This window comes from Sebastes umbrosus, chromosome 15 (genome assembly GCF_015220745.1).
Source record: "Sebastes umbrosus isolate fSebUmb1 chromosome 15, fSebUmb1.pri, whole genome shotgun sequence".
Taxonomy (NCBI): domain Eukaryota; kingdom Metazoa; phylum Chordata; class Actinopteri; order Perciformes; family Sebastidae; genus Sebastes; species Sebastes umbrosus.
Window position 1 is genome coordinate 28,384,578 of NC_051283.1, and position 17,225 is coordinate 28,401,802.

General features: G+C 43.5%; 1 protein-coding gene across 4 annotated transcripts in view; it reads right to left on the reverse strand.

Moving 5' to 3' along the window:
* LOC119503735 (glutamate receptor ionotropic, kainate 5-like) overlaps nt 1-17,225 on the reverse strand; it is a 188,561-nt gene that overhangs the window by 42,879 nt on the left and 128,457 nt on the right. For all 4 annotated transcript variants that reach the window (XM_037795675.1, XM_037795674.1, XM_037795677.1 and 1 more), the window contains 5 exons: nt 13,833-13,997; nt 10,420-10,517; nt 8,933-9,098; nt 6,308-6,486; nt 3,888-3,941 (listed from right to left, as the gene is read on the reverse strand). In XM_037795675.1, the coding sequence (XP_037651603.1) occupies nt 3,888-3,941; nt 6,308-6,486; nt 8,933-9,098; nt 10,420-10,517; nt 13,833-13,997 (662 nt within the window). The remainder of the gene's footprint in view (nt 1-3,887; nt 3,942-6,307; nt 6,487-8,932; nt 9,099-10,419; nt 10,518-13,832; nt 13,998-17,225) is intronic.

Here is a 17,225-nt window from a genome sequence, read left to right on the forward strand (position 1 = left end):
TTCACTTTTAAGTTTCCGTCTTTCTTTGTATATTTTTGTTATTTACTGGTTGATTTGCTGAGCTCTTCATCTTCCTCCCGCTGCTCTACTCTACTTCCTGTAATTGCTTCGGTGATGAATTTGTTGTTGCTCTCGTGACGTGGGGCTGTTTGGGACACGGTGATGGGAAGCATGTTACTCTGCTGCTCTTGTTCATGTCGTTTTTTTCCCCTTTTTGATTTGGGAAAGAATAAAAAGAGAAATCTAGCTAGTAGTCTGTCGACATGTCTCACTGTGGACCAAAGTGTTGGACGGACTGTCGGCATCGTCACCATTTGGCTGCGACTCTCGTCGGGTTAAAAAACATTCTGGCACAGAATCTATCCGGTCTGCAGAAACTGACTGTAGAGGGTACAAGGAAGAGGACATCCAGGACGTGTTCAGAACCTTTTCTGTCCAGCTGTTTAGCACAACTGCTAACCTGTGTGTAAGGTTCATTTCTTTTCCCCGAATCTCTCCGACCCTTATTTACTTCACCACATCCCAGCCTGTCGGGAAGCTGCTGCTGCTGCTTGTGTTCTTGTTGTTGTTGTTGCTGCCGGTGTGGTTGCCAGTTGCCAAATGAATTTCCGCTACAGCCAAGAACATAGTCAGACTGTCGGGCCTGCCAGCCGGGACAAAGAGCAGTTGGCCGGAGGATCGGCGATGCTGAAGGAGGAAACACTGCGACAGCATCCCAGAAGGACGGCGGTGATGATGCTGTGACTGCAGGACGCTCACTTAGAACAAAGCAGCGGTAAAGGTCGGCGCTCTCTGAAGAAAGGATGTATCAGTCTCCGTCTCAGATTTGTGGGAGTTTCTAAGAGTAAGATTTAGATGTTCTCCTGCGCCCATTCAGGAGAACATGACCACCATATATATATCAGCAGGGGTTTGATAAGATCATCAATCAATACCTGTGTGACTCACTGATTACTTCACCCAGAGTGAGAGTTCACTCACCTCCTGGTCCTGGCTCTTAGTCAGTCATCTGTTGGATTCATGACTCATGACATATCTCAATAAAGATTTATAGACGTTGTACATTTCTCTCCTGTGTTCTGCTCTGCCTCGGCCTGAAGGGGAACCCTTTGGTCCGACAGACCATTATTCCAAAACAAAAGCCCATTGCTCAGAAAATACTCTGGACTTGTCTTACTACATTCCAGACTCCCTTAACATATTGCTCAATTTAATGTTTATCACGGTCAATATCTTAGTGTAGCGTGTTAGCACGCTAACATTTGCTAGTCAGCATTAAATGATGGGAATGTCATTAGTTCTGCAGATATTCGATCATAAATCAGGGTTGGACAATACAAATGTTTGACCAGATTACGGCGCCGGATGGAAAGTTAAGATATTTTTTCGACCAATGTACGGGACCTGACTGAACGATGGGCGCCGGAAGTAATGGGGCCAAGGGGCCATTGGCCTTTTCTGACTATACGCGCGTAAACGTAAGGTTGATGGCCACTAAAAAAGCACTGAATAATATATTTATCCACATTTTGCAACCGGCGGAGCTCAGTGTGGATCTTTATCCAATAACAATCAACCATCGTGTAGCCTAATTCAAAAGAAATTAAAGTGATCTGACATCCAGTCCGCTAAAGCTTCATAAAGAACCAGTCTGCTTGAAAAGGACCGTGCAGCACCCTTCGCCCGGACTCCCGGATTCCCGCTGCGACTGTCAACCGGGGCTGTCCTCAGTGCGAGGTGTCTGCGGCGATGTCGGCACCCCGTCTCGTTTACCGTGCTTATGCTGTGTGACTTTTTGCCGTCAGCTTTCATAACAACCTTTACGATTAAATCGTTTACTCGAGCACCAAGTTCTTCAGAGATCTCGTAATTGTCCTCTCAAAGTGCTCCAGATTGAAGCATTTAACTTTTAAAACGTTCAAAATTTTCTTACGGAGAAACGTGCCCCAAGACCCCCCTAGAGAGTCCGAGGTCCACCCACTGCACGGTCTCTCAAAATCCTGAGGGAAACACTCTATTAGCCTACATCATCCTAAGCTGGCCCCGCCCCACTTCAAAACCCATTCCGGCGCCGAACGCCATCGTGCAAATAAATTAAAGGAGGAGGTCCAGATGGCGAAACTCTGGAGGAATCGTGTGATCCTGAAGTCAATTAGCTGAAACTTAATGAACTTAATCTAATGTTTGCTTTGACCCTCGTTATAAACAGCTTATTTCTCACGTTCTGTCTGGTTCAGTTCAGCTGCTGCTGCTGCTGCTGCTGCTGCTGCTGCTGCTGCTGATGATGATGATGATGATGATGATGATGATGAGAGCGCCGGACCAGTCTCCCTCCATTGTTCATGGGATACGATTAGTGCAGCTTTAAGAGATCTGAATGCTCTTAAACAAGATTTTATTAAGAGATTTAAATGCAATAAGAGGCTTGACGTAAGGGCGTTATCCTCTGGCAGCTTACTTCCTGTATTGTTTGTCCATCTTTTCTACTCAAAGCCAAACCGCGGCGGTGAACTCTATACGTAACGTCTGCAGCCTGCTCGTCTTGTCACTGTCAGCAGAGCGTGTTTAATGCAAAGTTAAAGGTAGGTCAAAGACGGCGCTGCAGGTGGAGGAGTGTGTGGTGAACTGTTGGTTCCTATCCAGGGTTCTGTTGGAGGGGGGAGAGAACGGCACTTTCGCCCTTGGTTTGCGAGCACGGCGTGCAAGTGCCCTTGCGATCCGTTAAGGCCTGCAACACCACGGCGTTTAGAGACGAGGCGGAGATCGAGACAAGTTATTATCCACGCAAAGTCTCTTCGCACAAGGGCACGACACCGGACGGCGAAATTATAATGATGACAAATGGCGGCGGAGCGGCGAGCATCTCTGATGAGACGGAGAGGGAGTTAGTGGGTGAGGTGAGAGAGGACATGTGATACGTGGGAGAGATTAGGTTCAGGATGAGACCCACAAACATCCTCACAGGTGTGAAACGACGAGTACGAACATACTGAGAAAGATGGTGATGGTGGGATGAAGAAGTGAAATGAAATGGTGATATGTGAGGTAAAGAAAGGAAAGGAAGCAAAGAGGAAGGAAAAGACAAGATGGGAAAAGAGGAAGGGATTTAGGAAAGGAAAGAAGGGAGGACAAGAGAAAAAAGGAGAGGTAATAGGAGATGAGAGAAGGAAGTAGAAACAAAAGCAATGAAATAAAAGATGAAGAAGGAATGAAGACGAGGACAGAAGGCAAAAGGAAAGGAAGGAGATTTAGGGAAGGAAAGGAAAATAGACTGAAAGGCAAAGGGAAAGGAGGAGATGAGAGAAAGAATTGGTTTAGGAAAGGAAGCAAAATGAAAGGATGGTAAAGGAAAGGGAAAGAGGAGGAGAACAACCGGAAAAATGTGATGGAACGAATAAAATGAGGAACAGAAAATAGGCGATGAGAAGAAAAGGAAAGGAAACCAAGCATAGAAAAGGAGGTGGTTATTATGGGTGAAAGGAAAGTGAGGAAAAGACAGCAAAGCAAAGAAAGGAAAGGAAAGGAAAAGAAGACAGAAGGAAAAAGAAGAAGAGGGAGATACAAAAAGTCTGGTGTTTATGAAAAGAAAGGAGGATGGAAGTAAAGAGGAAGAAAAAGACAAGATGGGAAAAGAGCAAAAAGGAGAGGTACAAAAGGACACAAGAAGGAAACAAGAAATGAAAAGATGAGGAAAGAAGGACGAAGGAAAGGAGATGAAAGAAGAGAAGAGGAGGGGGTTTAACGGCAAAAGAAAGGAAAGAGTGAGGAACCTCTAACTGTACAGAAACAGATGAGGATTAATAAATGGAAAAGAAAAGAAGTGGAGGTTAATGGAAGACGAGGGTTTCGAGTGGGAGAGCTGATGAATGAGAAGACGAAGGTCTCACCATGGTGGTCAGGATGTATTTGTAGAAGGCCGACATCATCCCCAGCTCGTTCGCCTGCAGGAGAAGAAGAAGAAGAAGAAGAAGAAGAAGAAACAACGAATGTCAGTGCTGTGAAACAGGAAGAATATACGGCAAGCCGTTTTAATATCTAATAGCTAAGCTTGACTATCGAACTAACATTAGAGATATCTACGATTGCATTTTGACCGGTCGTCATGGTAACAATCAAAACGTGGTTACGGTTGGGGAGCGATCGCGGTTTGAAACGAGAAACAAACAGCTGTTTCCTGAGTTAAAGTCTGCGTGTCGTCTCTGAGCAGCTGCTGCTGCTGCTTCACACTGGTTTAATCTGACAGAACAACTCTCCCAGTATAAATGTTCAGCCAGGCTGGGATTTGAACTGGCAACCTCCCAGTGAAGAGCTTCAGACTGACTCTGGTATTAAATCCATTAACCTTCCTCTCTCTGCTGTGTTCTGCCTGCAGGAGCTGAGCTTTACAGGAAGAAATAAACAGACCAACATGACACAGTTACTGAGCGGGGTTATTTTGAATTCAGAACGTCTCAGACCCCCGAGGTCAGCAGGCAGAGAGGGAGATTACTACCTGCCAAGAGCTGCTCGATTTAGTCCGTCCACTCTACCGGCCAGTTTGGCAGGAAACCAACCAGCCCGTGTCTGAAGGGTCTACTCTATAACCACCACAGAGGAAGAAACAGACAGCACTGCTCTGTTCTTAGTTTTCATAACAGCGTTTTCATTTCTCCTGACGTTAGTTAAGAGTGGTGCTCTTTATTTCATTACAATATAATATATATGCTTTTCCCTGATGGTCTGAATAATTTGCTTAATCAGCAGTGCCAACATTAATACCACTTGGAAACACTTAAAGTACCTAAAAAAGTACTCATTATGCAAAATGATCCATTTCAGAATCATATACATTATATTACAAGACAAAGGAACAGTTTCTTTCCTCCAGCCATCACTCTGATGAACACTTCATCCACCCGATTCAACCGTTATCAGGCCATTAAATAGGTTATCAGTCGTTATAAGCCTCATAGACGTGGGTCATTAGGAGCCTACTATGCCTACTATGTGGAAAAAGTGAAAGTGAAACTTAAAAGCAGCAACACGTTCTAACACGTAAAACTGAATGAAACGTCACGTTTTGAAAACAAACAAAAAGGCTTCTTTATGTTTAGGCAATAAAACTACAACTTCTTTAGGTTTAGGCAATAAAACTACAACTTCCTTAGGTTTAGGCAACAAAACTACAACTTCTTTAAGTTTAGGCAACAAAACTACAACTTCTTTAGGTTTAGGCAATAAAACTACAACTTCTTTAGGTTTAGGCAACAAAACTACAACTTCTTTAGGTTTAGGCAATAAAACTACAACTTCCTTAGGTTTAGGCAACAAAACTACAACTTCTTTAGGTTTAGGCAACAAAACTACAACTTCTTTAGGTTTAGGCAATAAAACTACAACTTCTTCAGGTTTAGGCAACGAAACTACAACTTCTTTAGGTTTAGGCAATAAAACTACAACTTCTTTAGGTTTAGGCAACAAAACTACAACTTCCTTAGGTTTAGGCAACAAAACTACAACTTCTTTAGGTTTAAGCAACAAAACTACAACTTCTTCAGGTTTAGGCAACGAAACTACAACTTCTTTAGGTTTAGGCAATAAAACTACAACTTCTTTAGGTTTAGGCAATAAAACTACAACTTCTTCAGGTTTAGGCAACGAAACTACAACTTCTTTAGGTTTAGGCAATAAAACTACAACTTCTTTAGGTTTAGGCAACAAAACTACAACTTCTTTAAGTTTAGGCAATAAAACTACAACTTCTTTAGGTTTAGGCAACAAAACTACAACTGCTTTAGGTTTAGGCAATAAAACTACAACTTCTTTAAGTTTAGGCAATAAAACTACAACTTCTTCAGGTTTAGGCAACGAAACTACAACTTTTTTAGGTTTAGGCAACAAAACAACAACTTCACTAAATCAGCTGTTTCTGCTGTTGGCATCTTCTCGGATATATATTTATATTGTCTTCTTTTCCAGACAGCATGAAACATGATCAATACCAGCTGACATGACAACAATTCAAACTTGAAGACCATATTTTTCTTGTAGATGGTTGATGGTCAAGAAGACTTGTTTTGTTTCTGGTTCACAACCTCTACTTCTTCTTCTCTGTTTACTGGTAGATTACAGCCATGTGTAGCCTATAGCACCAACTTGTGACCAAACTACGCTGTAGCCGAGTTTATTCGCTCCAAAACCAGTTGATGGAAATGCGCCTCATTTCTTATTTTGTGACATTTCATAAGTTAGCTTAAAATTCGCTTGACAATTGGATGGAAACACAACTACACTGACGGTTTCTGAACTATTAAAACGACCTCCTGACCTTCCTGAGGATGTGGTAGGAGATGGAGGCGTTGGCATCGATGATGATGGTGGCCACTTTGTCGTCCCGGATCTCCTTCAGCAGGGGTGTGGGGTCCAGGCTGTCGTCCAACATCCGCACCGACAGCGTCTCCCTGGAGATGAGGAAGCGATGGACCAGCTCCTCCAATCGCAGCAGGCCTATGATGGGTGGGGGGAGTCAGGAATCAGGAAGTGGAGCGTGAAACAGCAGCTCATAAAACACATCAATAAATATGTCAGGACTTTGAGTTAAAACTCTCATGACTGCTGTGAAGAAGAGACAGGAGTCCATAAATGAATCTCGCCTGAGTGTTTAACGTGGAAATAAATAAGGTTCCAGAAATTGATGGGACTCATTAGAGACAAATAACTGCCGCCGCTCCGGAAACTTCCAGGTTTGAGCAGCTGCTATAAACACAGACGGGGATGAAGGTGATTAAGTTGAAAGTCCATTAATTTTCCCCACAGAGAATCAATTTGGACGTGTCCTTAAAGAGAATGTCTGGATTCCCTGATATTTAGTTCTAGTTGAAAAATACATTTAGAGGGATGTTTTTAAATACTTCAAAAGTAGACGAGGAAGTTTCATTATTCAAATATTTCCTGGGTAACTTTTAGAGAAGGCTGCTGCGCTTGCATCATCTCAGTTTTAACATTCAGAGTCGGTCGGCCTCGTCTCCTCGTCTCCTCGTCCGGCCCTGACGGAAGCAGCATGGCGTGTCTCGTCTAATCGCCGCCATAAAGCGTTCATCGGGGCGCTGCGGGGTTTAACTGGCCGACAGCGACGGATCCCGACAACAATACACGGGCCCGTTAAACAGCGGCATTAACAAGGTTGAGAGAGAGTCTTGCAGCGAGAGCAGAGGAGCGTTGAAACAGTGAGCCGGGGCAGCCCAGTCGGGTGGAAAAACAGGAGAGAGATCGATGGAGGAAACATGGAGGGGGAAAGAGAAAGTAGGAGGTAGGAAGGTAGGAAGCAAAGGACGAAGGAAAGGAAAGTAAAGGGAGGAAAGAAAAGGTGTTGCCAGTAGATCCATGAGGCGATGAGTAAATGGGAGTATACGCCAAAAAAGATAACCAGAACAGAGCTTAAGAGAAGCAAAGAGACAAAACGTTGGTGTTTTTTTTCCACTGCAGCCATTTTGGACTGAAAACACGTATTATATTTACATATTTTATTGTTCAACAGAGGCCAATTTGGTAGAATATGACAATAGAAGAGAACAAATTTAGTTTTACGTTTTACTGGCGTCTTTTCAGTCCTAAAAGCTCTGATGTTGCAATGGAACGACCGATTGACTTTTTCCTCTTAGCAATATACGTTCTTTGATAGTGGGCGTGCACATCCAAAAAAAAAGCTTTAGGATATATTTTTATTACGCCATAAATCAGAAAATACTGTCAACAACCATAAAAAAAAGTCCATTTTCTCCATGATTTTAGTAAGGCTGCACAATTAATCGAAATTTTATCGAAATTGCAATATGGCCTGAGACTGAGGCTACCTCCACACCAATACCACTTAAAATGTTGTTTTAAAGTGAAAACGATCTCTGTCCAGACAAGCGTTTTAGGGAACGTTTCAGAATTAATCTCCGTCCCGCATATGACCATTCATGTGATATGCATGCTGGTATAGGTAACTAGCATAGACATCAAGGTCAACAATGCTTGTAACTCCATGTCGAAAGTAACCGCTGGTGTCGTTTGTTTTCTTCCTGAAAAGGTTCAGGTGATGACGAATCAGGGAAGGACACGTCGTGACTGAGAAGACCCGATAAAGAAGCGATCGTTGGCGTCTGCGTCATCGTTTTCGTCATCTCCGTTTCATCCGTCCAGACTAAAACGCAACCCCGGATTTCAAAACTAAAACGGGGTCAGCGGGACTTTCAAACCTTTCCGTTTTAGGGGATCTAAGACCGCAGAGTAGTGTGGACGCTACGCATATACGTAGCAAAAGTTATGTTTTAAAACCTATTAGTGTGGATGTAGCCTCAGTGTAGCAAAATAAACCTGTAAATGTGTATTTTTGGATGTTTTCTTTATGGGAGTGTTCATCTTCATCAACGACTGAAAATCAAGCTTTTGTTCTCATTTTACAGTAATAATACCTTTTTTTATTACATCTAAAGGATCCCAATATTACATGAAATAATCACGCTGTAGCTGCCTGTGAAGAAGAGAACTATACATTGAATTTCCAAGCATCTCAGAGCTGTTATTTGACTTCAAGTAACAATAAGAACTCCAGGCCAAAGAAAACAAAATCTTACAGCATTTGAAAAAAGCACATTCAGCCACTCAGCACTTCTTGAGGAATCTAATACAGTAGCAGAGCTCGCTGAGCGATTGTACATCCAGAGGGCGAGCAGATAAACATGAGTTGAGCTCATAAAGTTAGCGGAGAGGAAAAAAAAAAAGCTCCGGAGAAAGATAAAAGCACAGAAATGACCAGCCGGAGGCGGGAAGTAAGAGCGGCTCTGAAATCAAATGTTTTCAGCCTTGAAGTGGACGAGGCTGCACTGTGACCTTCACACGGAGGAAATAAAGAGATTAAAATGGAAAACAGAGGACGTCACAAACACTTTCACGGAGAGAGACTCACACTCGGCTTTGGCGCAGACGAGGCTCGCCGTCGGGTAGCCGAAGGAGCGCAGGATGGAGCCGATGGCCAGGCTCAGGTCCTCGTTGCTCGGGTAAAGGGTTACCGAGGCGAAGCGGAGGTACGGCAGCTTCGGGGTTTCCTCCGGACCGATCTTCACGTGAGGGATCTGAGGGAAGGAGGGAGAAGGATTATTAGGAATGAGAAAAACTGAAGGACAGGAAATCCTCATTTTGGAGGGAAAATATGGAGAAGGAAGAAAAGATAATACAATAAAAGAAATGAAATGTGGAACAGAAACAAGAAGTAAAAGATTGAGAAGGAGAAAGGGGAGATAGTGAGAGGTGATGACATCAAGGGAACATCTGCTTTTTCTTTTTTAAAACCATCAAACCTTACAGGCTTTAAAGGAAGCTCAGATAAGAGAAATGAAAGCTTTAATCAGACTCTGACGCTCGCTGATAATCGAGTCTTTGTTCAGTTTCAAAAAGAATATGTGAGAAGGGAGCAGAGCCCAGATCATCAGTGATATTAGAAAAAGGGTGTTGAAATCACAGAGAGAGTTTGTGTTCACCTCCACTCACATGAAACGTTAATATCGGAGGATTTATGGAGTCTTCTAGAGGAGAAAAGAAAGGGAGAATGAATGAAATCTAACAATTTTAGAATTAAAAAAGGGAAAAGGGTTCATCCTCTGGGGAGCTGATGGTGGAAGTAAAGCGGAGGGTCATCAACCTTGAAGCTTAGGGTGGGTCATTTTGTTTTATATTAGTTGAAATTCTCTTTACACCCCGACACCAATCAATATATCAAATGCTCTGACAGCTAGAGTTACCGCCTTGCAGTTGTTTGCCTCCGCCAACCCTAACCCTTGACCTTTGACCACTAAAATCTGATCAGTTCATCCTTGATTACAATTGGACGTTTGTGCCAAATCTGAAGAAATAACCCTCCAGGCGTTCCTGAGATATCACCTTCATGAGAATGGACCGGACGGACAGAAAATCTCAATATATCGCCTTGCGTACAGTATCGCGATATAATGAATTGTTACCCCTGTATCATGATACGTATCGTATCACCAGATTCTTGCCAATGTTCAGCCCCAGTACCGATGTAATTGGGTAGGGTACCGAGGAGCTAGGGGGGCAGAGACCACAGTGCTGAACGCAGCCGTCTGGCACAATGAAAATGTCTCTTTACGTTAAAAGTGTCGGAGAGCTTTTTCCATTAATTTCAGGGACACCAAGAGTTTTGAAGCTCTGTTTCAATTTAGTGGTTTAACCTGAGCTCTCACCTAAGTGGTAAAGTGTAATTAGCTCATCTGGGCTTCACTCTGATATGCAGAGCTTATTTTAAATCCAGGCAGAGAATCCGATAATAGGAGAGCTGTCAGGCAGAGGGAGAGGATATCTGGACTATTAGAGGCTTAGCAGGGAGACGGAGATGGACACAAGTTAAACCTGTTAGAAAACCCAGATGTGACTCACCTCTTTCTCCCCACAGATGTGACTGATGGTGGACCCGGAAGCGGGGCTGGAGGCGGGGCCGATCACGGAGACCACGCCCTTCGGCAGGATCTGACACACTGAGAGAGAAAACAGCACGAGACAAACAACATAAAGGTTTCTATTAGGAGTTAAAGCTGCAAGAACTGATTTTATAAATATGGATTATAGCTGCTTTAAGGCCTTTAAACGGGGGGCGTTTGATCACTCGTCAATATTAGGGATGCACCGATTTTCAGACCAAGTACAAGTACAAGTACTTACATTTGGGTACTCGCAGATGTCGAGTACCAATACGAGTACTTCTCTGTGCCAAAAGACCCTCATTAACAGCCAGCTGGAGGATGTGAGCGACACACGGCAGGCTGGGGAGTTCCGCATACGAGGCGGTGCCCCGCGACCGGCTCTAGATCGGCTAGGAAAGGCTCGGGGTGAAGGTGCTTCCCGGGGCCGTGGCCAGAGTGTCACCGGGGCCGACTGTCCTTAGTGCGCCCCAACCACGTCGTGCCCCCAGGGCGGAGCTCGGCCCACGTAAAAGGCGCCAGGGGTCTGTGGCGATGTCTGCAACCCACCCGACCCGTCTTGAAACACGGACCAAGGAGTCTGGCGCACGTGCGAGTCAGAGGGTGCAAGCAAAACCCTGTGGCACACTTAAAGTGAGGGCCGGCGCGATGGAGCGTGAGTGAGTGCGATAGGCACGAAAGATGGTGACGAGAGGTTAACGTCACGCTGCCGTAAAGTGGTATCGGTGCCGTTTTGCGAGTACATGTACATGAGCACAATATCGGACCCGATACCTGATACTGGTATCGGTGCATCCCTAGTCAATTTATTTTTTCGCACTGTTGTTTTTGTCATGAGTAATTCACATAATCGTTAACCAGAAAATATAAATAGCAGAGAGCGTCGCGTAGGGAGGAGGTGGTTCAAAAATACCAGATTTTCATCCAGGAGGCCGCTGTCAGTAGGAGACCAGAAGTCAAATTTGATTTATTTGTCATGTAAGTAACGCCACTTCTGGAGTTATTTGTGTTATCGGACCCGCCGCTGTGTTAAAGGCCTTTAAAGTGAATTTGATATTTTTGTGTTCATGGGCTGAACTGTAGAGCGTTGGACGGGCTTCATAGAAAAGATTCCTGCAAACAAACTCAACCATTCAGAAGTCAGCGCGGCTTGGAGATAAACCTGCAGAGAAATAAAATATAATATTCTACTTATTCAGTTTAGCTTTGAGCTGTGGAATACTGTGGCATTGTTTATTTATGGAAGTCTAATGTTTTCATTTCACTGGTAATGAATTTGAGTTGATTAAAATCATCAACACTCATTAACTTAACATCATTTTTTCTCCCTGTTGATCAAAGAGTACGTCCCCGTCAGACAGACTAATAGGATCAAATGAAAAATTTATGAAAATTAATAAATAACAAAAAGGGAATCAGTTGTGCGCATCAACCTTTTTTTTTTTTTTTTTAAATCAGAGCGTCTGTCATCTGGATTTTGGCAGCTTTAAACGGAGTCATCCGAGGACACCGATTAAAGCTGCCAAATGTCGGGCTTGTTGTGAGAGAAGAGGAGATGATTATGTGGTTTTCATAGTATTTCTGAAAGGAACTCACAAAAAGCAAAAGATGCTCTCATTCAGCAGGAAAACAAAAAGGGCGCTTAGGTAATATTTTTCAGTTTGAAAGAAAAATAAAAGAAACAACCTTGTTTTTTTATTTTTAAATCTATAAAGAAGAGAATGTGCATTGATCTGATCGTCTCTGTATGAACGCATCAATAGGGATGTTTTCATTATTGTCCGTGCACATAAAGCATCGTCTGTACTGTACAATTAGCGTGTGTGTATGTGTGTGTGTGTGTGTGTGTGTGCTGCTCTGCATCGGGAAGTCTCTTTTTGCATCGCTGGTGGTTCGTAATCGATAAACATCCAGATCAGCTGCTCATGCAGAACGCCGCGAGCTCTCTGGTGACAATGACCTCGCTCCACGCTGACGCTAAACGCTCTGTATGTGTAAAACACCGCCACCATTGATCCATCCATCCCTCTGTCTGACACAACTTGACACAACTCGTCACTTGAGAACACAATTGGTTAAAAATGGCTTTAAATAGAGATCGTTAGAAGCAGATGAACTGAAACTGGTTTCCTTAGAAACGGTTCTAAACTGACTCAACCTTCAACCTGAATTAAGTAATCTGATTTCTGGAAGGAGGATGGAAATGACTGTAGGGATAAGTAGAATGAATAGAAATAGAATTGAATAGAGGAGAAGTTTATTATCCACCAAGGCAGGAAACCATCTTCAATGAATAAATACATATTTGGGGCGACCAGTTTAGGGTTGAAATCAGGCTTCAATCGGTTCAGAGACCAGTTTATGACAAGTGGGTGAAATTAATCATGTTTAATTTATTCCAAGACTGTCTACTACGACGATGTATTAGGGCCCTTGTAGTATTTACGGAGCCAGGGGAGGGGAGTAATATTCTAAGAAAAAACTCACAAATTTCAGAGATTAGAGTCGTACATTTACGACAAAAAAACTCACAAATTAGCAAGATTATAAAGTCGTAAATTTACAAGAAAAAAACTTTTTTTTTTTTCAGAAATTCGCCGCTTTAATCTCAGAAAATATCCCAAAATGTTTCCCGTAAATTTAAGACTTTAATCTTGGAAATTCTGAGTTTTTTCTCGGGATATTACCCCCCTCGCCGGGCTCAGAGCAATTTTTGGGTTGATACCATTTGTTACACAGATTTGGTGCTAAATCTAACCATTTTTTTACCACTGAAGAACTGATAAAAATTATCAATAATCCCTCCAAAATACCACATTAAGACACCAGGACCTTGAGGATCACCATAGAAGAAGCCATGCTGTGATTTGGTACCAAAAACTTTTGACATTTGGAGATTTCTGCATTTTTCGTTGATTGGATGGCGAGCACTTCTGTTGTGTAAACTGCTCAGAAACCCCCTTATTGTCAATCTAGCTAGGAAAGCCATCCATCCTCTGAATGCTCTAGCATTTGTAGCATTATTTAGCCTCCTTCTCGACAGCCTCTTAAAGATCCCGCGGGTCTCAGAGGGTTAAGGAATGTTTAAGCAGCGTTAACTCTTCGTTGTAAAGCCTGTTGGTGCGTCGCTCTGCTGAACATACAGTGCTGTCTACGTGGTATTTAAAGTGCAGGTTCACTGAGCGTGGGAGAAACATTGACCTGCCTTGTTAAATAAAGGTTGACGCTTGATTGCTCTGGTCTGCTTCCTCACACACAACGCTTACTGAAGTTTACCGTCACTGGAAAATGTCAGTGAGAAGAGCACACTCAAAACCACGCTCTCAGGTGGATGAAGAAGATGAAGATAAAGGAGGATGAAGGGGGACTTACTGGTGTCGGTGGTGTCGTACTGGGAGTCCTTCTGCAGCTCGTAGACGTCCACCTCCACCCTCGCCCGGGAGGAGCCCTCCATCAGGCTGTTGATGTTCTCCCTCGCCAGAGCCAGCGCCAGACGCTCGCCACGACCACACGCTGACTGATCATCCAAAATAGCCGCTGGAGAGGGAGAGAGAGGGAGAACGTTTTCTTTACTTAAATGTCAGATGATGCAGTTCACCAGCAGACCTGGTACACCTGGATTATGAGATTAGAGGACATGAAATCAGGGTTACAGGCCAGTCTTGCCCTGTCCAATATGGCGCCCACGTTGGACGTATCGCCAACACACTGCTCCTTTAAAGCAGCTCAAACACCCCGGAGCACAAGAACACATGCAAACACCAGCCCTGAATGCAAAAAACAAAAGCACTCCAGATGTAAACGGGGACAACCGTGATTGGATGTCGTCCAGGTGAAACACAACCTGTGCAGAGTGTGAGGAGAGAAACCGTCTCCGGCAGCAAGACGACGCGCCGAGAATAGATTCAAGATTTAAACATGAAGCGGAGCGGAGCGTTCACAAGCAGCTGCAGCGAATAAAAAACGACCCGTCATCGTTTCTATTTTCCTCCTACTTTAGAGATGGTAAAGCGAGAGTACCTGGTGGCGGTGTACAGTAACACCTGCCATGTTTATTTCTGTCGCCACCTCCCCGCTGACTCGCCCGCTTTGCACATTGAACGCGCTGAAAAATTGCAACCGTGTGATCGGAGAGCGGGCTGAATGCAAACGAAGGCAGATCCTCCATCTGTAGGAGAGAGCAATCAAGTGGCTCAGTCTATGGAAGATCACATTCTAACACCAGGAGGTAAATAATGTCTGCTGCTGCGACCTGATCCGACTACCAGATGAGATTGTTTAAAACACAAGAAGGAGTTGATTACGAGTCTTAAAATGGATTTATTTTGCGGTGTAATCCATCCCTCCTTTATTTTCCTGTTTCAGTGGACACTGAGCTGTAAAGCTGCAGAGTAAAGACGCCCCACAACAAGACTGGAAATCAAAGTGAATATGCTGCTGAGACTCCGTAACAAGCAGAAAGTCTGCTGCTGCTGCTGCTGCTGGGGTTTGTTCTGGATTTGATTTGTGTGTCTTAAATAATTAACGCCTCTCGGGGCGAACTAGGAGCCGATTTATCGTGTCCTTCCTCAAAAGGACTTTTGTGGGTTTCTGCCGTTTAGGAAAGTACAAAGAGAGCCAGATGGTTCATGTCGCGGTGCGGTACCACAGGAATACAAAGGAGTTGGATCAGACACTGTTTAACTGACATCTGAGGATCTGATCTCCAAGTCTTCCCTTCAGGCAACTCAATTACTTTTATACAGCGCTGGATGGCCGAGGTGTGGACTCCAGAACTTGACAAAATCAAGACGGACTTGCAACTCAACTTGAGCCTCTTTAGACTTGAAAATAATATCTTCTCCCGAAGCCCAAACATTAAGATTAACATGTTATTTAAAACGTGTGCCATGAATCAATTCATTTCCTGAATCAATTAACGTTAACGCTGTTCATCCCCAGCAAGTCGATATTTAATTCCCCAGATCCACTTTGTTAGAACTACGGCTGTCAATTGATTATAATATTGAATCAGGATTAATGATTGTCCAGGGATAAAATCAATTAGAACCGAAATAGAATAGAGTAGAAGTGTCTACTGCGACGACGTGTTAGAGCCACTGTAGGTAAAAATATAAATATTTATATTCCAAGAAAAAACTCATAAATTTACGGAAAAAAAACTTAGATATTACAAGAAAAAATTCCCCAAATCTGCTAACTGGCTTATAAAGTCATAAAATTTACAAGAAAAAAAATAGTTAATCACGAATAATCGCATATTTTTTAGCTGTTCAAAATAGGGTGACCAGGTGTCCCACAGCATTTTTATACCTTGTCCCACGTCCCACATAATGAGACAATGTCCCACGTTTTCATTGACTCTAGTTTTCAAAAGTCAAACCGCTGCAGGACAGACTCCTTTTTAAAATCTGGCTGTGAAGAAAGCAGGGAAGGCTGTCATCACGGCGCTGTGATGCTGTCAAACTGAGCACACGTGGGTCAAGTGCAGGTTAGCGGTTTACTGTCTTCGCTACGCTATACGCCCAACGGGGGAAAATTGCAGAGTCAACGCAAAGTCACAAGCTCTGCAGATTTAGGCGGAATATGATGGAAACTACCACAAAGAAAAGGAAGAGCAGCCACAACGACGACGGTGAAACTACTTATAAGTATTTATAAGCCGGTGGAAGACGATGCTCAGAGTTATTTTTCAATTTCACACGACGACATGAAGCGACGCAGTTCATGTGAGTCTCACAAGAAACCGATCTATGGATGCATTAAAGCATAGAGATGTTACAAGATAAAGGGCAGAATAGAAATGATTATATTTAAATTAGATAGACATTATAACAAAATAGTAGACGACCTCTCATCCTTGGTAACGTATCCCACATTGTCCCACACAAACACACTCTTTATCCCACATTTGGTTCACGTTTTCAGACGTTTGGCATCGACTCTGTACTGAAGTACATCGCTAAAGTGAACCTGGGGCAGCTTTTTGCATTCACAATGCACAGGAGGTCCGAGTACTGTTCGTTTCAGAGAGGTCAGAGTGTGAAAACACCCTCAGAAGAAGTCCAGTGACTTAAGATGTCAGATAAACATATGAGCAGAGGAAAAAGACGAAGAAGAAGAAACGGTTATATCGTCTTCTTCTTTACACTGCACTACCAAATGTTCTTTGTCTAACTGAAAAAAAGATGATGCTTGTTAGATACCGAACAGAGAGAGAGGTAGAGCTCCCAGAATGCCCGGTGTTCAGAGGCAGAGGAGGAGGAGGAGGATGAAGATGAGAGGGGAGATAAAGATAAAGAGTCTTCTTCAGGAGCCTCAGCAGCGTTCAGACACACTATCTGTTTACACAAGATCTGGTTCTCTGGGTCACTGCGACCACACGCACACACACACACACACGCACACACAAACACACACACACACACACACACGGATGGTTAACGATGCTGGAGAGAGAGCGAGGAGATGAAGAGCAGTAATCTCAGAGGGTCAAACATTTGAACTTTTTTTTTTTTCTTTCTGTATAATGTGCTGAGCGGCCATCTTTGTTCCCAGCTCATTAACATTTAACTATCCAGGGACAGAAGGAACCAGAACACACCGGGTTGGTCTGAGGAGGAGAACAGACTCGAGTCATTATCATCCAGGACAACGTATCCTCATATAACGGCTCGTATGATATTATATGAAAAAAGTTATTCCTCCTTTTTCTTTCGTTTTCGCAGCCGATCTGACCGTTATCAGGCGATTGAAGAGGCGTCA